Source organism: Callithrix jacchus, chromosome 6 (assembly GCF_049354715.1).
Source record: "Callithrix jacchus isolate 240 chromosome 6, calJac240_pri, whole genome shotgun sequence".
In the NCBI taxonomy this organism is placed as follows: Eukaryota; Metazoa; Chordata; class Mammalia; order Primates; family Cebidae; genus Callithrix; species Callithrix jacchus.
The window spans coordinates 139,781,758-139,804,419 of record NC_133507.1 but is presented as its reverse complement, the minus strand read 5'-3'; the positions used below and the strand labels follow the sequence as shown (position 1 = coordinate 139,804,419).

Sequence of the window (22,662 nt, the reverse complement as noted above, 5' to 3'; positions counted from 1 at the left end):
GGCTGATCTGTTTTTAGTGGGCTAATCCACACATGCATTTAGAGAAGTGTCTCTCCCATATAAGAACTCAATAAATGTTAGTGCTTCTTGTAGGATGGCACGTTGTCAAGGCCACACAGCAAGTCAGTCGAGGCTTGAACCCCATCTGCTGCTTCTTCTGCCAGGGTTCTCCATTCCGGGAATGATTTGGGGCAGGGAATGTGGGGTGTGTGAGAATTGAGCCCTAAGAATGACATGTGAGCCCTAAGTCAGCGAAGACGACCATGGCGAGCAGCCCAGGGACAGGGCACGGTGTTGGGGAGATAGTGTGATGAAGGAGCATCCTGGCGTTTGGCTTTCTAACCATGCCCCCCTGCCAAGCACATTTCCATCCTTTTCACAGATTATTATGGAGGACCTGCTCTCTTTAAGCTGCTTGCACATATCAGGCACATGATTGAAAGCAGGGTGGGTGTTACCAAGAGGGAAACACTGGGCGATGTAAGGGGGACCTAACCTGGACTTGGGCAAGAAGGTGTCAGGGAAGACTCCCTGGAAGGTGAATTTTAAACTAGAGATAAATCTGACCAGGCACAGTAGTCACACCTGTGATCCCAGCACTTTGGGAGGCTGAGGCAGGAGGATTACCTGAGCCTAGAAGTTCGAGGCCAGTCTGGGCAACATCGTGGGTCCATGTCTCTAGTAAAAATAAATAAGTTAGCTAGGCATGGTGGTGTGCACTGGTACAGTCCAGCTACTTGGAGGCTAAGGTGGAAGGATCACTTGAGCCTGGGAGGTCAAGGCTGCAGCGAGCTTTGATTGTACCACTGCACTCCAGCCTGGGCAACAGAGCAAGGCCCTGTCTTAAAGTAAAATAAAATAAAATAGAATAATGAAGATGAATTGGAGAATTCAGAAATCCAAGTGCAGGAAGTGAAAACAGTTGAGGCTGGATAAGACACAGAGAAATGAGCCAGTAAATGATCTTTCAGAGAGGGGCCCAGCCGCTGATGATACAGCTGTCAGGGTTCCCCAAGGTTGCCACAGATAGGCAGCTGTCGGCAGATGCAGCCGAGCTGCTGGTTAGTGCAGTAGGCAGGTGCTTGGGACTCCGCTTTGGACAGGCAGGGATTTGAGTCTCTGTTCCAGCCAGGCGTAGGTGAGGAAGTCACTCAGGGACATGCAGGTAGGGCCGTGGGTGAGTTCCTTAACCCAGCATAGGGCGTCTTTGTGAGGATTAAATGAGGAAATCCATGCCAATCCCTCACCAGGGCACCTGGCCCCACTGAGGTGGCCTCAGACTAACCCCATCTCTGAGCCCTTCCAAGCCAGGACACGATTTTGCTTGATGCAGAAAATGGGCTTGATGCTCAGAAATGTGGGCAACCTGCATTAAGAAGGATCGGAGAGAGAGAGAGACAGACAGACACCGATGGAGAGAACCAATTTCTTTTTCTTTTGTTTTGTTTTTTGTTTTTTCCATTTTTGTCTGAGGAGAGAGAACTCATTTCACTCAGGAAACTGAGTGAGGAGCGAAAGGCTCTTGGCAGTGGCCTGGAAAGCACTGGGGAAATGTTGCTGTCTGCCCTCCTTGGAGGTTCCCAGTGCTTGGAGACCAGGAGCATCTTCTCAGCCAGAAGATGACAGCACCGGGTCACCTGCTGTCTTGCCTGGTGATGGGAGTGGCCCCACGTTCTCTCTCTTCTGAGGGCAGGTCCATGGGAATGGGGTATAATTTTGCTACAGAAAACAGAGGCCAGGCAGTAGCTTCACCCATGTGATTCTTCAGATTTGTGCTGGACACAGAGGACATGGAGCTATGTGCGCGCTGACATGTCTGCCTGGTGGGTAGTCTGATGCCCACAGAAAAGACAACACGAATCGCCGTTCACCGCTGCTGAGGCCTCACCATGCGCCATGATCTCATTTCATCCTCACAACGGCCTATGGGAGGTGACTGTCTTTAGTCCATTTAACAGATTAGTAGAGTGAGGCAGAGCAAGTTAAGCACCTTGCCCAGCTAACAAGTGCAGGGGCCATTAGACTGCAGCAAGTACTATGGTGAGGCGCAAAGAAAAGAGCGGCTGGAAAAGCAGGGGACACCGAGGTAATAATATTCCTCCCCAGAATCTTAGCCTGCACTGACGCACGAGAAAATGATCAAAACCCAAATCGAGGGACATTCTGCAAAACAACTGTCCTGAAACCTTTAAAAGTGTCAGTATCAGAAAAGAAAAATGAGAGATAGATAAGGTGTCTTGGTTAAAGGATGAGAGACCCAGCAGCAAAGGCAGTTCAGGATCCTGATTATGTCCTGAATCCAAAATAAGAATGAAAACCAAGTGCCGCTCTCGTGGACGTTCTTGGGGCAGTAGAGTTTCTGTATGAGACAATAGGATTGTATTGATGCTGAATTTCTGAGTGTGATCATAGGGGAAGGGCACATGTGTGTTCATCTTTTCCGAAGCTTTTGCACTTTTCAAAATAAAATGAGGGGATAGAGGATGGGGAAATGGATTCTGACACAGGTCCAGGGGTATCTGGGAAGAACCCCAATGAGGGGATGAGGTTTGAATCAGGCCCTCGAAGATGCCTAGAAGCTGGACAGGCAAAGAGGGGAGGAAGGGCATCCTGGGCAGAGGTTCAGAGGTGCAGGGGGTGGCGGGCGGGTGGGGAGCGTAGAACAGCCTGAGTGGACACAGGGCAGGGAGCTGGGAAGTGGATCTTGGGGCTTGGGACTGGGAGCGAGGAATGGGTAGGAACCAATACTTCTCCTCCTGCTGGCTCCAGGGAGGGCAGGGTTTATCCCAGACACCTGGGAAGCCATGGCAGCATTTGGGGTGAGTGGAGGTGCCAGACCCTACAGAGCTGTAGCTGTGATCCTGAGAGGTTGTATAAGTGCTTTGGGTGGGAGCAGCCTAATGTCAGGGCCCAGGAGGCTGCTGCAACAGTCCTGGGCAGAAGTGCCAAGGCCTCATCCAGGGCAGAAGCAGTAGGGTTACAAAGCATGGGAGGATGAGTGTTTAGGTGGCAAACTCCACAGGATCTGGCAACTGCCGAGATGGGGGCGGGGGTGCGGGGAGGAGTTGAGTGTGACTCAGAGCTTTCCACCCAGGGCGACCAACAGTATGGTCAGGCCAAGAGCATGGCTAGGGCCTGGGGGTGGGGGTCTTGTGTGTGTGAGACGGTGAAGCAGGTTGGAGGAATCTGGAATTTGAGGTGCCCATGGGACTCCCAGAAGCCAGCTTGCAGCCGCACTGGGGATTCGAGCCTTCCCCACAGACATGACAGCTGGATGCCCACCAGACCTCCCAGCCTAAGGGTGAGGGGGCACAGAGCAGTGGATGGCCAGGAGGCTGAGCGAGGTGACGGGAGTTGTCTCCCAGGTCTGCCCTAGGCCTGTGTGTGGTGGCCCCTTTCCCTGGCTTACAGACTCCAGCCCTCTCCCTACATCATCCAGGGCTTTCTGGCCACAGGAAGGCAAGTGGGAAGCAGTGCTGAGGCAGTTTCGTAGGAGGAGCTCAGGAGCTGGGGACCCCAGGATCTATAGCCCCCTTTCATCACCACCCAACCCTCACTGCTGCTCTGCTCCCACGGGGCAGGGAGGAACCAGCAAACAGCTTTCCCTACCCCAGGGCCAAGGACTCTCGCCAAGGCTGTCCAAGCCAGATGTGCCACACCCCTCTGACTGGGCGGCCCAGGCAGGAAGGCTGGGCTGCATGGAGGGAGGAAGGGGGAGGAAGCCTGGAGGGTCATGAAAGCCCTCTGATGCTGGATGGGCTTGTTGCAGGGTGGGGGCTAGAGCTCTGGGCTTGGAGAGAGGAGAAGGACTTACAGGCTGGACCCTTTCCCCTGTTTTGGGCCCAGGCTCTTGAGAGAGGCTGGGGGAAGGGATGGAAGGAACAGTGGAGAGACCAGACAGCTCCCTGCTGTGGCTGTGTCTCCTTCTGCCTCCGAGTTCCCTCAGGTAGGTTCCTTTGGAGCCAGCAAAGGAAGGGCCCGGGTGTGCTCCGTGGGGCTGTCTGCCACTTGTCAGGAAACATTGCCCTTGAGCAGCACTTCGGACTTAATGGGGCTTGTTTGCATCCTCTGCCTGTACCTGCATAACAGCTGGCGGGGAAGCCTGGGTAGGTACTGGTCACCCGGCTTTTCCTCTTAGCCCATATTTTAGCATGTGCTTGTTGAGAAGTTCCCTTTCCCACGGGGTCTCCTGATGCCTTCTTGCAGTGCCTGCCCACTGGTTTGGGTTTGCCTTCTGAACTTCATAGATGTTCACTGGTCCCTCCTTACAATGACTGTTCCTTCAGATATGTGAGGATAGGAGGCTCACCGACCCTAGACTTTTTCCTAGCATCCCGGGACATCAAACCTATGGGATGACTCTTAATAAGATCACCTCAGTGCCCCTGTATTATAGTGGAATTAAGCGGATGCCAGCAGAGCCTGGGGCCACTTGGCTGGAGGTGGCAGAGCTAGTCCCTCACTCCCACCAGAGTTCACAGCCTCTCCTTGGAGGGGTATGTCTCCTCATTCATTTCACTCTGAATCATCTGCAAGTCCCACCCCCATTACTTTCAGTCCCTTTACCTCAAAGGGACTGTTGTGTCATTTCCTCCTCTCTCTACACTCAGTCTGGTCCAAACTCCTCATTTTCATTTGGGGACTGTGAAGCTCAGGAAGGGTCACTGATATTCTCAAGGCCACGTCTAGAAGGCAGGTCTCCAGACTCCTCTCCCAGTGCTTGCTTAGCCAGAGCTAGAGCCAGGACCCAGTAGGGCTGAGGGTTAGGAGTGTGCTGGGGAATCCCCTGGTGCTGCTTAGAGAGGCCTGAGCAAGGGCAGAGATGAACCTGAAGCCCTGCCCCTTCCCTCCAGGCCCCAGCAAGGAGATCTCCTGGGGCTGGGCCCACAGGGCAGGTGAAACTGGGGCCCCTGGGAGAAGCCTGTCTGGAAGGCTGCACATGCTGCCCAGGGGTTCATTGGGCGGCAAGGACTCTCTTCTGGGAGACTCTGCTGCCCCAACTGTGCTTTGGGAAGAAGGACTGTATCCCCAGGCTTTGGGGAAAGGGATGGATATGCAGCCTGGGGAGGGAAGTTTGCTGGGTAAGCTGCAGTGGGCAGCTCTGCTTGACTTAACGGGGTGGGCCAAGAGTCGGACTGGGAGAGCTGGCTTTAGGGTTTCCTGTCTGTCTCCCCCAGAAGCACTTAAACGGAACCTCAGGTCCCTTCTCTGCACCTCCCCCGGGCCCAGGCTTGGACTGCTGCAGTTCACACTGACCAGGGCCCCTCCCTGGAATGTCTGTGGCAGAGATTTAAGGGAAGGCCCCGAGTCCAGGCCTGAGACGGAAACCAGGGGCGGTGAGACAGGTGAATGGAAGGGACTTACCCGCCCCTCCTAGTGGCCTCCTAGGGGGCCACAGAGTGAGGCCCAGAGCTGGGCAGTAACCTGCCCCATCCTCACCCCACTCCCAGCAGAAGCTCCTAGAACCCAGCTCTCAGGAATATCAGTACCCAGGACGTTGCTGGTTGAGCTATCCTGCAGAGGCCTCTCTGACCACAAGGGGGCACTGCTGGGCTCTGGCTCCCCGCCTGCACTGTCCCCACCTCTAGCCTGGGCTTTTGTCTTTGGATTTCTCTTTTTTTTTGATTGGGAGTCTTGCTCTGTCGCCAGGCTGGAGTGCAGTGGTGCAATCCCGACTCGCTGCAACCTCTGCCTCCTGGGTTCAAGTGATTCTTCCACTTCAGCCTCCCGAGTAGCCGGGACCACAGGCGCGTGCCACCACGCCTGCTAATTTTTGTATTTTTAGTAGAGATGGGGTTTCACCATGTCGGCCAGGATGGTCTCGATATGTTGACCTCGTGATCCGCCCACCTTGGCCTCCCAAAATGCTGGGATTACAGGCGTGAGCCACCGCGCCTGGCCTTGTCTCTGCATTTCTTTTCTTTCTTTCTTTCTTTTTTTTTTTTTGAGATGGAGTTTCACTCTTGTTACCCAGGCTGGAGTTCAATGGCGCGATCTCGGCTCACCGCAACCTCCGCCTCCTGGGTTCAGGCAATTCTCCTGCCTCAGCCTCCTGAGTAGTTGGGATTACAGGCACGCACCACCATGCCCAGCTAATTTTTTGTATTTTTAGTAAAGACAGGGTTTCACCTTGTTGACCAGGATGGTCTTGATCTCTTGACCTCGTGATCCACCCGCCTCGCCCTCCCAAAGTGCTGGGATTACAGGCTTGAGCCACCGTGCCCGGCTGTCTCTGCATTTCTAACCAACTTCAGAAAGGTTGAAAATACAGTGCAAAGAACATTTGCTCCCTCTAGAACTCTGAGAGTAAGTTGCTGACATGATGCCCCACCACCCTTAAATACTTTCCTGATTTTTCTACAAGGACTCTCTTACCTGACTAGCCCAGCTATCAAAATCAGGAAACTGACATGGATACCTTACTACCAACCATTCTAGACCCAGGGAAGTCCTGCCAGTTGTCCCAGTGACGTCCTCATAGGCATCAACAGAACTTGGTTCTGAAGCGGTCGTTACTTTTGGTTGCCAGGTCTTTGTGCTGTCCTCAATCTCGAAAGCTCCTCAGCCGTTCCTTGATTTTTCATGACCTTGTCCCTTCTGCAGATTCCAAGACATTTAATTTGTGGGCTGTCCCTTAGTTTGGGTTGGCCTGATGTTTCCTCATGATTAGAGTCAGACTGAGGCTTTCTGGCAGGGATACCGTGTCTGTGCTCAGTGCGCTCCTGGTTGGAGCTTGGCCTCGTCACCCCATTACCATCAGAGGGATGATAACTTTGATCACGTGATTAAAGTAGAGGAAGCCAGGAAAAGTTACTTTCTTCCTCTTTTAATTTCTAAGTATGATGTGGGGAGGTGCTTGGAGATGTAAATATCTTGTGCCTTATCAAACTTGCACTTTATTCAGTTACAGTCATGAGTTGTAACTGACTAAACTTAACCATGGGGACGCATTCTGAGTGAGGGATTGTTAGGGGATTTTGACATTGTGCAAACACCATAGGGATTACTTATATATACCCAGATGGTGCAGCCTACCGCACACCTATGCCCCTGGATGGTATAGCCTGCAGCGCCTGGGCTCAAACCCTGCACAGCAAGTCACTGTACTGAATGCTGCAGGCTGAGAACCATAACACATGGTATTTGTATATATAAACATATCTAAATGGAGAAAAGGGACAGTAAAATACAGTATCATGTTTGTGGGACCACTGTCATTATGTGGTGATGACTGCATTTCTGATTGTCAGCACGGACGCATTGAAGCCATTCCTATCATCATGTATTCTGATGCTCCGATCTTCCGGGATTTGGCCTTTGGGAGCTTCTGTGTCCTTCTGTCTCTCTTTGATCCCCTGACCCCCTTGTTAATTTCTGCGTGTCTCTGTCTCATCTCTCTCCTTGTCTCTGTTTGCCTTTATCTTGGTCTTTCTTCTCTGTCTCTCTGTTGCTCCTCTCTGTCCTGTCTGCTTCCTGCACCCCTCTCTCTCCCCTGTCCTTTTCTCTCTCTCTCTGCCCCTCTGTCTCTATGCTTTTCCCTCTCTGGGTTTCTGCCTCTGACTCAGTCTCATTTTGTTTGCTTTTCTCTCTGTGTTTATATGGCTTAGTCTCTGTCACCCAGGACTCATCTCTGCAGTGTCTTCAGATAGGAGTCCTAGACACATGGGCTTGTGTGTGAGACACTGCCACTCTACCTCCTCTGAACTCACAGTTCCCCTCTCTGGTCCCTATCTCAGACCCGGGGGCTCTGGAGCAGGTGCAAGGAAAGGAACAGGAAAGAGTGGACTTTCCTCCCACTGGCTACGCACACTGCAGGACTGGGATCGTGTCTCTGTGTGTGCACACTTGTGTGTGTGGAAGGGTGTCAGAGAGGTCTGTGCTTGGGAGATGGGAGAGAGGGAGCTGCTGGTGTCCATGTCCTGCCCTCCTGCTGCAGCTGGGAAGGGAATCAGGCTAGACCCCAGGGTGAGTGCCTGGGGCAGGGGATGCCTGTCCTGGGGAGTCCTCTGAATAGGGACACTACCCCGAGGGGCCCGCAAGGTGGGCAGGGTATGTGCAGGGCTTTGCATCTTAGAGCATCTTCCCAGATGTGGTTTCAAAGGACAGAATGCCAGAGCTCCAGGGGTGTGGTGCCATCCAGAGAGAGCAATTGAAGCCTGTGGTAGTGGTGAAGAGGTACTGACCCAGGGCTTTATGGGAAGTCAGGCTCAGAGGGAGGGTTGGGCTGCCAGCCTGCTTCTCATGCATGAGGTGGTGGTTTAGAAAAGGATAGTTCACATCTCTGTATTTTCACAATGCAGAGAACTGAAAATAAAGATGGAAGAAGGCTTCCTGGCTGGGCCAGGGGATGGTGTAATGGGGAAAGAATGAGGGGAAATGGCATTGTGGGACCATGGTTTAGAGGAGCGAAGGCCCATCAGCAGTAGAGCGGACGAATAAACCTGCTGTGTCCACACAATGAAACAGCACACAGGAGGGACAAAGGAGGAGCTGTGCGGGATGCAGCCATCCGAGGGGACCTCAGATTCGTTGTGTGTGAAGGAGGCGAAATGCAAGACTACGCATTGCATAATTCCACCTCGAGGAAGTTAAAAAATCTGGCATCATGACTCTTTGGTGATGGAAGCCAGTGGCATGAACCTTGGGCCGGAGACACTGACTGGGAGGGGCCATGAGGGAGTCTTCCGGGATGTGGCTCTGTGGGGTGGATGTGTGGAACGTTGTATCAAGCAATACATTTAAAGTTAGTGCAGTCTGCTGTGTGTGAGCCATGCCTTCAGGATAAATCAAAAGAAAGCCAACGTGGGAAGCCATGTGGGGGCTGCAGGTCCCAGGAGCTGGGCTCTCCAACTGCTGTCTGGACTCAGGCCACGGGCCCCACCTGAGTCTGGGATGAATGTCCTGTCACACCCTCACCTTTCTCTATCCCTGGTCCCTCCTCCCTCCTCTGGGCCCTAAAGGGCTCTTGCCATCCTTTTCCCAGTCCCTGTCTACCTCTCTCCCAGACCCCTAGACTCCTTTCCCAGGACCCCAGCCTTCTGCCCAGGGCTGACTGTGCCTCTCCTCCTACAGCCAGAGGATCTGGAGGCCCCCAAGACGCACCACTTCAAGGTGAAGACCTTCAAGAAGGTGAAGCCCTGTGGGATCTGCCGCCAGGTCATCACCCATGAAGGCTGCACGTGCAAAGGTGAGTAGCTGGCTGGGCCATGGGGGATGGGAGGGCCCAGCAGGGGAATGAGATGGCCAGGCCTGGGCCAGGCTGGGACTCTGCTGTGCACATATCCTTGGGGTCCCAACCTGGCGCCTTGTTCTCCTCTGGGGGAGGATGCTGAGCTCACCAGATGAAAAGCATGTGGGTGGGTGTGGTGGGTACGGCAGGTGGTGGGAGGCATGGAAATGGCATGCAGCTTGTGTGAGGATGAATGGCATGAAAAAGGTATATGAATGTCATGTGAGTACCATGAAGAAGGTATACAAATGACACGTGAATGGCATGTGGGCGATACATGATCAGCATGTGATGGCATGTGGAGGTTCTGCTGAGGGTGTGTGGTTGGTATGTGGATGGCATGTGGATGATGTGTGCTGAGGGTGTGTGGTTGGTGTATGGATGGTGTGTAGATGATGTGTGCTGAGGGTGTGTGGCTGGTGTGTGGTTGGTGTGTGGATGGCGTGTGGATGATGTGTGCTGAGGGTGTGTGGTTGGTATATGGATGGCGTGTGGATGATGTGTGCTGAGGGTGTGTGGTTGGTATATGGATGGCGTGTGGATGTGTGCTGAAGGTGTGTGGTTGGTGTGTGGATGGCGTGTGGATGAGGATGATGTGTGCTGAAGGTGTGGTTGGTGTGTGGATGATGCGTGCTGAAGGTGTGTGGTTGCTTGTGGATGGTGTGTAGATGATGTGTGCTGAGGGTGTGTGGCTGGTGTGTGGTTGGTGTGTGGATGGCGTGTGGATGAGGATGATGTGTGCTGAAGGTGTGTGGTTGGTGTGTGGATGGCGTGTGGATGATGTGTGCTGAGGGTGTGTGGTTGGTGTGTGGTTGGTGTGTTGATGGTGTGTAGATGATGTGTGCTGAGGGTGTGTGGCTGGCGTGTGGTTGGTGTGTGGATGGCGTGTGGATGATGTGTGCTGAGGGTGTGTGGTTGGTATATGGATGGCGTGTGGATGATGTGTGCTGAGGGTGTGTGGTTGGTATATGGATGGCGTGTGGATGATGTGTGCTGAAGGTGTGTGGTTGGTGTGTGGTTGGTGTGTGGATGGCGTGTGGATGAGGATGATGTGTGCTGAAGGTGTGGTTGGTGTGTGGATGATGCGTGCTGAAGGTGTGTGGTTGCTTGTGGATGGTGTGTAGATGATGTGTGCTGAGGGTGTGTGGCTGGTGTGTGGTTGGTGTGTGGATGGCGTGTGGATGAGGATGATGTGTGCTGAAGGTGTGGTTGGTGTGTGGATGATGCGTGCTGAAGGTGTGTGGTTGCTTGTGGATGGTGTGTAGATGATGTGTGCTGAGGGTGTGTGGCTGGTGTGTGGTTGGTGTGTGGATGGCGTGTGGATGAGGATGATGTGTGCTGAGGGTGTGTGGTTGGTGTGTGGATGGCGTGTGGATGAGGATGATGTGTGCTGAAGGTGTGTGGTTGGTGTGTGGATGGCGTGTGGATGAGGATGATGTGTGCTGAGGGTGTGTGGTTGCTTGTGGATGGTGTGTAGATGATGTGTGCTGAGGGTGTGTGGCTGGTGTGTGGTTGGCGTGTGGATGAGGATGATGTGTGCTGAAAGTGTGGTTGGTGTGTGGATGATGCGTGCTGAAGGTGTGTGGTTGCTTGTGGATGGTGTGTAGATGATGTGTGCTGAGGGTGTGTGGTTGGTGTGTGGATGGCGTGTGGATGATGTGTGCTGAGGGTGTGTGGTTGGTGTGTGGATGGCGTGTGGATGATGTGGGCTGAGGGTGTGTGGTTGGTGTGTGGATGGCGTGTGGATGATGTGTGCTGAGGGTGTGTGGTTGGTGTGTGGATGGCGTGTGGATGATGTGTGCTGAGGGTGTGTGGTTGGTGTGTGGATGGCGTGTGGATGATGTGTGCTGAGGGTGTGTGGTTGGTGTGTGGATGGCGTGTGGATGATGTGTGGCTGGTGTGTGGTTGGTGTGTGGATGATGTGTGCTGAGAGTGAGGCTGGCATGTGGATGACGTGTGCTGAGGCTGTGTGGTTGATATGTGGATGGCATGTGGTCTGTATGTAGAAGCTGTGTGCAGGGTTTGTGGAAGGTGCATGGAGGAAGTCACGTGGTGACATGTTTTGTGGTGTGTGGATGGGATGTGGTTGGTTTGTGGAAGTTCTGTGGGTGGCATGTGCTTGGCACTGGGATTTCTGCAAAGAAGGCACACCGCAGCCCTCTTCTGTGGCAGCTCAGAGGCCACTTTAAGAGTCCCCGAGTCAGACTCAGTGGAGGAACTGTTGGCTGCCAGGCTTTCAATCACTATTTTCATCAGCTCCCGGAATGGCCAGTGTCACCGCTGCCTGAAAAGTTGGTGTTTTGTCCCAGATCACACAGTGAAATCAGCAGGAGGTCCCTGCACCCAACATCATGGCTGACACCTTCACTCATCCTGTTGCCCCATCCAATGCCTCCCTCTCCTTCACCCCCCATCTCATCAACTGTAGGGCCTCCCAAGGCCCGCTGGAGTCCCTGAGCTTCTTGGCATCATCCCCTCCCAATTCCACTGCCGTCATTTGTCCTGTGGGCAACTGACTCACCTTTACCTTCTCCTGTCTCCTGACCCATTCTCTGCAATCCACCCTCCACACCAGCTTCCAGTGGGACTTAAAACCATAAATCCAGTAATGTCAGCTTCTGGCTTAAAGCCTCTGGGTTCCCTCACAATCCTTGTGACAGCACAGACCTCTTCCCTAGCTGCCAGGCCTGGTGGGCTCAGCCTTTGCCCATCTCTCTGCCCATGTTCCTCTGCTCCTGATTCCATGTTCAAACCACTGGCACCTCACATGGCTCCTCAGTATGTTGGGCATGCCAAATATGCCAAGCGGGCCATGTCCTTTTTGCTTGGAGCCTCTGCTCATATGGCTTTCTCTACCTGGCCTCTCTCTCTTGCCCCTCCCTCCATGTCAAAGGCCCACCAGGCTGGGAGGCTGGCCTGGAGCCCACTGAACAATTCCGAAAGCACTTACTGCATACCAAGCGCTCACGTGCATGACCTCATCTGATGTTCACACCCCCCAAAAGGTGCTGGTGTCATCCCTGTTTTACAAAGGAGGAAACTGAGGCTGAGAGCGGTGACATCTCTTGCCAAGGCACCCAGAAGTGAGGCCTGAGTCGGGTTTTCAGGATGTGTGCTCTCAGGGGAGGAAGGTGTTTCAGCTGGGTGCTGGAGGTGAGTGGATGGCTGAAAGCATGTGTGTGTGTGTGTGTGTGTGTGTGTGTAGGGCATTCCAGGCAAGGCCTGCTATGGGCACAAGGCAGAGGTTCATGGTGCTTAACCGAACGTTTGGAACACCCAGCATGAGTTTAAGGGGGCCAACCACGATGTTTGCAATACCGAAATCAGCCACGTGGTGTCACCCTCCTCCCAGGAGGTCTGGCAGGGACTTGCCGGCGGTTTAGGGTTGGAGCTGGGTTGCGGGGGATGTCACAGCAGAATTGCTAGGGGTAAAGCTTTGCATGTTGTTTGTGTAACAGCCCCCCACCCTGCCTTGCACTGTGAGAATGCATAAATTAGCCTCTGGCCCTTCCCCAGAGTTCCCTCTTGCCTCAGTGTCTTCCCGTCATCCCAGGGACTCCCAGTAGGGTGACAGGAGGCAGCCTGGAGGTGGGGGCAGAAGGAAGACCTGCATACATTTACTGCGTGACCTGGGCAGGCCTCTGGCTCCAGAGAGTCTCCGGTGGGCCCACATTCCATGGTTCTAGGTTCCCCAGCCGACCTGGCCTGAGGGCTTGGGTTGAGGAGAGGATTTGACCCCATGTGAACAGAAGGCTCCCAGGGTGAGCAAGACACGGCCCTGCCCTGCTGGTGTGGACTGGAGGGGATGGCAGGTGGCTAGACTGGTTTGGCAGCTCTGGCTGGGCTCTGGAGGGTGGGGAGTTGGTGGGAAGAAAGCCAGGGCTACTGGGTAGCAGGACCAGCAGGTGTCAGGACTGGGCCAGAGGAGGATAGAGAATAGGGAGGAAGACTCCTGGCTCCACAGGCCACGTGTACAGCCTCAGCAAGGGGACTGGGGCCACTGGGTTCACTGGTGGGAGATGGAAGAGTGAATCAACTGTCTGTGCTTTGGAGCCAGGAGCTCAAGATGGCAGGAGGTGGCTAGGTCCCCTCATTCATCCATTCACCCACCCATCCAAGGCCACCCGATGTGGTTCCCTGGAGGAGGGGGCACGTGTGGACCAAACTCCAGCTCGTGTCTGTTCACTGAGCCCAACTCACTGGGTTTGCTCTGCTCTCAGCCTTCAAGTCTTGGCTACAGCATGGCAACTCTCTTAATTAATGGCTCGGGGTTGGTGGGTGGGGTGGGGTGGTGCATGGATGTCAAGGCCCTAGATTCCCAGTCTCCACGGGACTTGCAACATTGAAGAAACTTCTGCTACAGGTAGGGGGCGGGGAGGAAGCTCTTTTAGCTCTAGAGACACTGGGGTGTTCGGCCCGTCTTCCCCTGGCTGCCTGGACCTATGGCTTGGGCAGCTCTTCCGTTCCCCTCCCTCTTGCATTTCCCATTTGATGTCATATGGCCGAAGGCGGTAGGAAAGAGATGAAGGGAACCTGGGGTCTGGCCCTGGTTCTGGAAGACTCAGAGAAGAATAAGGCAGATAAGAAACTAAGGCGGGGGACGTGTGGGCGTCATAGATGAACAGACAAAGGGGTTCCGCCAGACCTGTGAGCCCCTGTGACCTCCTGCATATGAACCCTATCTTGAGTCTCTCGGGGGTTGCTGTGAGGAGCCTTGAGGTTGTGTGTGTGCCTGGAAGATGGGTCCTCATGCGAGGGATGAAGGCTCCTTGTGAAAGACACAGACACAGACGAGACAATGGCAGGAAATCAGGTGCAGAGGCGCAGTTACTAGCCCCGGATCTACTTCTGGCCCTGCTTCTCACAGCCTCGGTGGTCCTGGACAAGTCAATTAATAGCTCAGGCTTAGATGCCTCATCTATGATGAAGGGGGCTGGACCAAGAACACTTGCTGAGGCCTTGACAGTGGGAGGGCCTGGAAAACTCCCTGGTTGGGATCTGCAGAGGCAGGATAGCACCCCCGCTCCCCATGCAGGCTGCTGCTTACCTCCTCCGTGCCTCTGTGCAGCCGTCTGGCTGGCAGTCATGAACTGAGCTGTCCTCTGGGTCGAATGCTGTGGTGGGTCTTGGTGCTGAGAGCCAGCCCCTTACCTGGGAAGACAGACACAGTCAGACAATCATGGAGCATGGTGCCGAAGCTGACACAGGTGCATGTGTGTGTGCAGGGCCATCTCTGACTCAGTAGAGATGTTCTTGTCAGGCTTCAGCAGGGAGACATGAGCAGGCTGGGTCCTGAGGGATGAGTAGGAGTTCCTCAGCCCAAATAGTGGGCTTCCTGCAGGTCCCTAGGGAAGTGCTCTATGGGAGTCCATGTGCACTGGGGCCCCGAGGGAGGCCGTGTGGACTCAGAGCTTTGCTCAAGGGCTGCACCTCCCACCAGGCGAAACCCACAGGAAGAGAGCAGGATGGCAGCTCAGCAGCCCAAGGGCTGCCATCTGGGCCTGATCGGGGCCCAGACTCGGACAACTTCCCTTCTCAGTGGCTCTGCTCAGCCTGGAAGTGGGGACAGTCACCTGCAGTTTCCTTAGGGCAGGATGCATCTGGAAAGACGATCCATCCTTTAACGGGACAAGCCTATGCAGAAGCCAGCACCAGTTGGATTTGGGGAAACCTTGTTTCTAGGAAATCTTTCCCCCTGTTACGTCACTGGGGGACCCAGCTCCTGCCCTATGTCTGAGGACCTCCTTGGGGCCACCAGAGGCAGCCTGGTAGGGTGGAAAGACCCTGGTTTCTAGCCCTGGCTTGCTGTTAATACCACCTGGCTGTGTGACCTCAGGAGAGATGCCTAACCTCTCTGGGTCTGGCCTCCCCTTTTCTCTAAATGAGGAGGTGGGACTAGTTCAGAGGCTGTAAACAGTGTTCTGAAGGAGCTGTAAGGTTTTTGGAGGAGCTTTAGGGGCCAAAGAGGGTAAGAGATGAAATCCAAGGGAGTCTAAAAGAGTCAGGGCTCTGGGACCCCTTCCCACCTCAGCCAGAGAAGCTCTGGTTTTAGGAGTCAAATGCATCAGGAGGTAGGATGATGTGGTGATCCTGCCCTTGACTTGGATGCCCTGATTCAAATCCCTGCCTGACCCTTACTCATGAGAACTTGGGCTGATTGCCTACCCCTCTAAGCCTCAGTTTCCTTACCTTTAAGAAGGGACAAACAGCAGTACCTCCCTCATGAGGTTACTATGGGATTAAATGAGATGATATATGTATAGGGGCTGGGCTCCAGACAGAGCCTGACATACAGCAAGCATTTAGTGAATTTTAACCAGCATCACTGTGGTTCCACGTCAGAGCCCATCTGCGGGAGGAATTTGGCTGCAAAAATAAAAGTATGAACATCACTGGATGGGATGATTTAGAATGGGGGGCCTAATCTTTTGGCTTCCCTAGGCCACATGGGAAAGGAAGAATTGTCTTGGGTCACACATAAAGTACACTAACACTAACCATAGCTGATGAGCTAAAAAAAAACTTGCAAAAAAAAAAAAAATCTCATAATGGGGCCAGGTGCAGTGGCTCACACCTGTAATTCCAGCACTTTGGGAGGCCGATGTGGGCGGATCATGAGGTCAGGAGTTTGAGACCAGCCTGGCCAACATGGTGAAACCCTTCTCTGCTTAGAGATACAAAAACCTTAGCTGGGTGTGGTGGTGAGCACCTATAATCCCAGCTACTTGGGAGGCTGAGGCAGGAGAATTGCTTGAACGCGGAAGGCAGAGGTTGCAGTGAGTTGAGATTGTGCCACTGCACTCCAGCCTGGGCGACAGAGCAAGACTCTGTCTCGGCTGGTGGGGGTGGTGTGGAAGGCCGAGGCATGAGAACCACTTGAGCCCAGGGGTTCGATACCAGCCTGGGCAACATAGCAGGACCCCATCTTCACACAAAACAAAAAAGTAAAATAGCTGGGTGTGGTGGTGCATACCTGTGGTCCTGGCTACTGCAGAGGCTGAGGTGGAAGGATCACTTGAGCCTGGGGAGGTCGAGGCTGCAGTGAGCTGTGAGCACACCACTGCACTCCAGCCTGGGTGACAGATTGAGACCCTGTCTCAAAAAGAAAGAATTGAAAGAAGGAAGAGTTGGGTGCATATAAGAAACCATTTCATATGCCCCGCTGCCTTACAAAATAAAATCTCATAATGTTTTAAGAAAGTTTATGAATTTGTGTTGGGTTGCATTCAGAGCCGAACTGGGCTACATGTGGCCCGCGGGCTGCGGGTTGGACAAGTTTGATCTGGAAGGTTTCTTCCTGTTCTTACTTCAGAGCCACACCATGTCCCCTGACCATCCCCCAAGACACCTTGTGTCAGTCATGGTTCTCTGCAGAAACAGAACCAACAGGATGTGTGTAGAAAAAAAGAGATTTATTTAAGGAATTGTCTCACGTGATTGTGGAGGCATGGCAGGTTCAATCTGCAGGATAGGTTGGCAGGCGGGGTGCCATTGCCCATGTGCTGGCAGAATTCCTTCTCATTTGGGGAGGTGGGCCTTCTTTATTAAGGCCTTCAACTGATTGGATGAGGCCCACCCTCATTATGGAGGCTTATGTGCTTTATTCAAAGTTTACTGATTTAAATGTGAATCTCATCTAAAAAATAAAACCAACCAACTTTCTCAGAAACATCCAGAATAATGTTTCACCAAATAACTAGGTACCATGGCCTAAACAAGTTGACTCATTAAATTAACGACTGCATACCTCCAGCCCTGGTCCTGGAGATGAACCAGCAGGGCTGTCTGAGTGGCCAGTGAGCAGGTGGGCGGCCGGGCTTGTGCTTCTGTGCTGGCCAGGGAAGGAGCTGAGGCCGGACCGGGCATGTGAGTAGTTATCGCTGGGGTCAGGTGCACACCGAGGCTATGTGCTCATTTTCCTACCCAAGTCCAGGAGGAAAAGGCCATTTAGATCCCAACAATGTTGGCTTCCTGTGTTCCTGAGAGGCAGGAAGCAACCCCAGGACAGAGTACCGGCAGCCCAGCTGGGGCGGGAGCTGGGGCCAAGGGCTGGGGGTGCAGTTCTTCACCCCAGCAGAGTAATCTAAGGGTCCCTTCCCACTAAGGGGCTCTCTGCTCCCTCTCAGGCCACCACTGGGCCCTATTGTGCGGGGGCAGTGCTGACACCGTGGGCAGAGATGGGGCTCCTGGCGCTCCATGGAGCTCCAGCTGGACTCCGGTCAGACATTGGCTCAGGAGGGCTCATGGGTGGGCTTGTAATTGTGGGGCCTTCTGTAGGAGCTGAGAGGCCATGGTTTGCTCAGGTGGGGCCCTTCCTGACACGTGTATCTGGGGAGGATGAAGGAGAGGAGAAGGCTGAAGTTTCCTGCTCTTGCTCCTCCCTGCGTGTCCCCATCCCTCTGATGAGAAATGGTCACTGGGGAGTGAGCATCCCTGTTGCTCACAGACTGGCTTCTCCCCAGCAGTGTCTGATGTTCCCAGGGTTGGAACCTGGGTTTTTCCCCTTTCGTGGTTGAGGGGAGGAAAAGCTGGGTGGCAGTGGTGGTGGAGGGTGTCTTAGTTAGGCTGTTACAGAATACCTTAGCCTCTTAGGAGTTACTTTCTGGGACACAATGGCTCACTACTGGGTAGGGGAAGGGAAGAGGAAGGAGTTAAAGAGAGGGGTGTGCAGGCACCAAGGAGCAAGGTAGGACCCAGGAGATGGCCTCTGCCTCGGTTCCCAGCATCTGCCGCCTTTGGCTTTTGCGTTCTGATGGGTCTTGTGTTCTGATTTCAGTATCCAGTTCGAAATCACTGCATACATTTTTTTATTGCAGTGATTTTGTACAGCATGGAAAAATTACTCCCAAGCTTAGTGGTTTAAAATAAATACAGACGGGCCAGGCGTGGTGGCTCATGCCCATAATCCCAGCACTTCGGGAGGTTGAGGCGAGCAGATCACGAGGTCAGGAATTCAAGACCAGCCTGACCAACATGGTGAAACCCTGTCTCTACAAAAAATACAAAAATTAGCTGGGCATGGTAGTGTGTGCTGTAGTCCCTACTCAGGAGGCTGTGGCAGGAGAACTGCTTGAACCTGGGAAGCAGAGGTTGCAGTGAGCTGAGATCATGCCACTGCACTCCAGCCTGGGCGACAGAGAGAATTTTTCTCAAAAAAGAAACCACCATACATATATACATGCATGCATACATACATACACACATACAGGCTGGGTACCATGGCTCACTCTTGTAATCCTAGGACTTTTGGAAGCCCAGGCAGGAGGATCACTTGAGCTCAAGAGTTTGAGACCAGCCTGGGCAAATAGCAAAACACCCTCTCTACAAAAAATGCAAAAATTAGCCAGGCATGGTAGCATATGCTTACAGTCCCAGCTGCTCAGGAGACTGAGATGGGAGGATCACTTGAGCCTGGTAGATGTAGACTGCAGTAAACTGAGATCATGACACTGTACTCCAGCCTTGGGGCCAGAGTAGGGCAAGACCATGTCTCAAAAAAAGAAAAAAGAAATACAAAACTATTATTCCACATGGCTTCCATGGCTCAGGAATTCATGAGTGACTTGACTGGGTGGTTCTGGCTCAGAGTGTCTTATGAAGGTGTGGTCAAGATGTCACTGGGGCCGTATTCATCTGAAGGTCTGACTGGGGCTGGAGGAGCCACTTCCCACATGGCTCACTTAATGCTGTCAAGCTGGGGCTGGCTGTTGGCAGGAGGCCTCAGCCCCTCACCACATGGCCCTCTCCGTAGGGCTGCTTGGGAGTCTTACCACATGGTCACTGGCTTCCCCCAGAATGAGTGATCCAAGACAAGGCTGAAGTCAGTGTCTTTTATAGCTTAGCCTCAGAAGTCGCACACTGTCATTTCTATAGTATCTGATTGATTACATAAATCAGCACTATTTAGTGTGGGAGGGGACTCCAGAAGGGCATGAGTAGCAGAGGCAAGAACACTGGCAGCTACCCAAGAGGCTGGCTGCCACAGTTTCCTTTTCTGTAGTACATGGACTATTTCATCATTCTGAGAGTGAGAGGCCAGCAGATTGGCAGGTCCAAACTTGAGATGACAGCAGACGCGATGCAAATTGGGAGGACATTCTGCCCCTTGGGAGGAGATGCGAGAAAGGTGGCCAGGCATACAAAGGGGGCTTCCCTGGAGGAGACTCAGCAAGTGGGCCTCCTTGGGGTTGGAGGCGGATATTTCTGCAGATGTCAAAATCCATTCATGGGGGCTTGGCCAAGCCTGTCCTGCTTGGCATCTGCCACTTGCTTTCGGTTTGCTAAGCTTTTGTCTTCTGGGCTGGGAGCTGGGGTGGGGGTGGTCTTCCTTCTCTCCCCTTTGTAGAGTTGCCAAGGACAAGCTTTCTGCATTCCAGTGTGCAGGAAGCACTCAGCATAGCATACTGCAATTGCCTGATGATTTCTCCACTTGCCCCCCACTTGAGGGCATTTGCTGAGTGTCTGTCCACGGTGTGACAGGCAGGGCTGCCCTGTATGGTCATGTAGGCCAAGCGCTGCCAAGGGTGCCTACCTGAGAGAGCACAGGAGTCAGCCCACCCTTTGCCTATCAAGCCATGCATCTTGGCACAGGGCTGATCTGCTTGGAGAAAGGGCACCTTCTCACCATTTCCACAATGACACTGTGCATGAGCTCAACTTACTACGCATGAGCTGTGTGTCCATCTGGCTGGTCTCCCAGAGGATGGGCCTCAAACTTCTAGTGTGCACAAAGATGCTGTGTGGTCTCGTGGGCCTGAAGGAGACACTGTCCTAGCTGCTGGGGGTCTGGTGTGAAGGAGACAGGCATGCTCCCTGCCCTCCTGAGTGCAGTATGGGGAGATAGACCAGAGAGAAGCTACCCAGGGTGACTTCGGAAGGTAACCAGGAAATAACCGGGGTGCTGAGAAAGAATAATTGGAAAATGACTCCAATTTAAGTGGTCAGGGGAGACCTCTTTAAGGAGATGACTTTGGGTGGATTCCCAAGGGATAAGAGGGATTCGGCCCAGGGAACGATGGGGTGCTGGAGTGAGGGGGAGTGTTCCAGGCAGCTAACATAGCAAGTGCCAAGGCCCTGAGGCACTCTGGGAAGTGTCAGAGTGTGCAGCCTGCTGGAGGGAGGCAGTGTCCCGGCCCCCATTTTGTCCCTCATGTCTAGACTGGGGTTGGAGGCTGAAAGTGGTTGCTTAGGGATGCTTTTTTGGTTGAACATGAGATGTTGAGGTGGGGTCTACCGCTCAGGAACGATCTGAGAGTGGGGGGGGGACACAACTAAATGGGGTGCACATAAACCTCAGGGGAGGTCTTCAGACAGATCCAACTCAGCAAATGTTTATTAAGCCTCTCCTGTGTACCAGTCTCTCTCTCTCTCTCTCTCTCTGTGTGTGTGTATGAGAGAGAGAGAGAAGGAGGGAGAGAGAGAGATAGAAGGAGGAAGAGAGAGAGAGAAGGAGAGAGAGAGAGACAGAGAGAGAGAGAGAGAGAGAGAGAGAGAGAGAGAGAGAAAGAGAGAGAAAGAGAGAAATAAAGAGAGAAAGCAGGTCCCTTACTGGAAGGAGCACACCCTGTCAGACCCAAAAAGAGTAAGTTTTCTCTATTCGGATGGTGTGGGGCAGAGGAGGCTGCTGGTGTCCAAGAGGGGACGATTTTGGGAAGGGAGGGAGTTGCTCCCCTGGCTGATGGGGGTGCTGAGGGACAGGGAGGAGCAGAAAGTTGAGAGAGATAGGTAACACTGGCATGGCTGAGCGGGGAGTATGTCCTACTGTGGCCAGGGTGGAGATGTCCCTGAGCTGGGCTGGGTGGCTGGTGGGGTCAGGAAAGCCTTGCTCAGTACCGGTGAGTCACAGGCCTGGGCTGGGCCAGGACTAGGTTCTGAGAGAAGAAGATCCCATGCTGGGGTCAGTGGCCAACGTCCCTTTTCAGGCACCACCCGTGTGCCTCCCAGCTTCTCCCTGTTCCCCATTCCCAGCTCCTTCTGCCTCAGACAAACCAGAAGCCTTAGTGTGGGGAAACCTGGAGCCTCTTTGGGGTGCTCCAGGCCTTCATCTGTGCCTCAACCTCCCTTTCTGCACTCTGCTGAGAATCAGGTTGGTTCAAAGCTGGAAGGAGGTGGAGGGTAGTAGATCCAGGAGAAGGGGGTGGATGGCTGTGGCTCTGGGCTGTGGCTATAGAGGATTTGGAGTCAGGGCACTCCCCTACCTCCCTCTGCCCAGTTCTCTAACCATTTTCCCACCCCCCCCAGCCTTAGCAGGTCCTGGGCAGCCAACAAGACCCAAAGCCGTGCAAACAGCTCAGGAGACCCCTCACCCACTCATGAGATCTGCGGGGAGGTCACCAAATCCCTTGGTGGAGTCCCAGAGTCCTGTGGGGTGGGGCAGCAGGGCTGGTGACATTCCAGGCTTTGGGAACCTGATAGGAAATTTGATTCCAGCTTCTGGTAATGGGAGGAAGAGCAAGTCCTGTGTGTGTGTGTGTGTGTGTGTGTGTGTGTGTGTGTGTGGTGTGTGTGTGTGTGCTTCAAGTCATGCACAAGAAGTTTGAGCATCTGTTCACGTGTCTGTGTCCACAAATCTGTGTCAGGCTGTATCGGAGGGTGTCCCACAGAATTGTGTGTGTTGGTGCCCTGGGTCAGGGGTCTTCGTGGATGAATCTGTGTGAGGCTCTGTGTGTGCCCGAGGATGGCTGTGTGGATGGGTGGGAGTGGTTCTGGGTGAGTGTGTGTGTGGGTGTGTGTATGTGCGTGGGCTCTCTCCTGGGCTCTGAATTGGGTCTGTGTGTCTGTCTCTGGGGCACAGTAAGTGTGATTGTGGTTTTCGATGTCGTCTGCCTGCCTGGTGTGTGTGTAAGGGGAGAAGGCCCCCCTTTTTCCTTGGTGTGGCTGGCATGGGCCCTGGGTCCGGGCTACCTGTGCCCCTGGCAGGGGTCCAGTGGGCAACCCCCCTGCTCCCCCGACCTTCTCACACCCGGAGGGGCTAGTGCTGGGGGCCCGGCGCCTCCCTGGCCGCGGGTCCACAGTCCCGGACGCTCCCGTCCCCCAGGCCCAGCAGCCGCCCCCCTCCGTCCCCTCCCTCTCTCCCTCTCTCCTTCCCTCCGTCCCTCCTTCCCTCCGTCCCTCCTTCCCTCCTTCCCTCACGAGCGCGGATTGCGGGCTGGGGTGGGAGGAGATTTCGCGGAGTTTCCATTTCATACCTCGCGGCTAAAACTTTCTTTCTGTGTCTCGCCCTCTTGCAGTCTGCAGCTTCTCCTGTCATCGGAAATGCCAGGCCAAGGTAAGGGGCCGCGGGTTGGCGGGCCCGGGAGGACTTGGGACAGGCCTGGCTCGGGGTCCGGGACTGGAGCGGGGGCGCCGGCGGGACGGGGGCGGTGCCCGGGGCGTCCCTCCTCCTCGCTTTGTTTATGCAAAGCGCCTGGGCCTGGGAGCGGGCGCAGGTCGGG

At 54.0% G+C, this 22,662-nt stretch overlaps 1 protein-coding gene and 1 long non-coding RNA gene across 32 annotated transcripts in view; one reads left to right on the top strand and one right to left on the bottom strand.

Annotated features, from left to right (window-relative positions):
- Positions 1-22,662, top strand: part of TNS1 (tensin 1) — a 241,793-nt gene that overhangs the window by 37,619 nt on the left and 181,512 nt on the right. For all 31 annotated transcript variants that reach the window (XM_078328472.1, XM_078328470.1, XM_078328468.1 and 28 more), the window contains 2 exons: positions 9,073-9,187; positions 22,459-22,496. Coding sequence is in view for 22 of the 31 variants with exons in the window: in XM_078328455.1 (XP_078184581.1) it covers positions 9,073-9,187; positions 22,459-22,496 (153 nt within the window). In the remaining 9 variants the exon portion in view is untranslated. The remainder of the gene's footprint in view (positions 1-9,072; positions 9,188-22,458; positions 22,497-22,662) is intronic.
- LOC108592277 (uncharacterized) lies at positions 1,413-22,561 on the bottom strand. Its single transcript, XR_008482281.2, has 6 exons — positions 22,417-22,561; positions 16,977-17,148; positions 16,203-16,321; positions 15,419-15,595; positions 14,277-14,380; positions 1,413-1,923 (listed from the first exon to the last, which is right to left on the bottom strand). It is a non-coding gene; the product is annotated as an uncharacterized LOC108592277 (long non-coding RNA).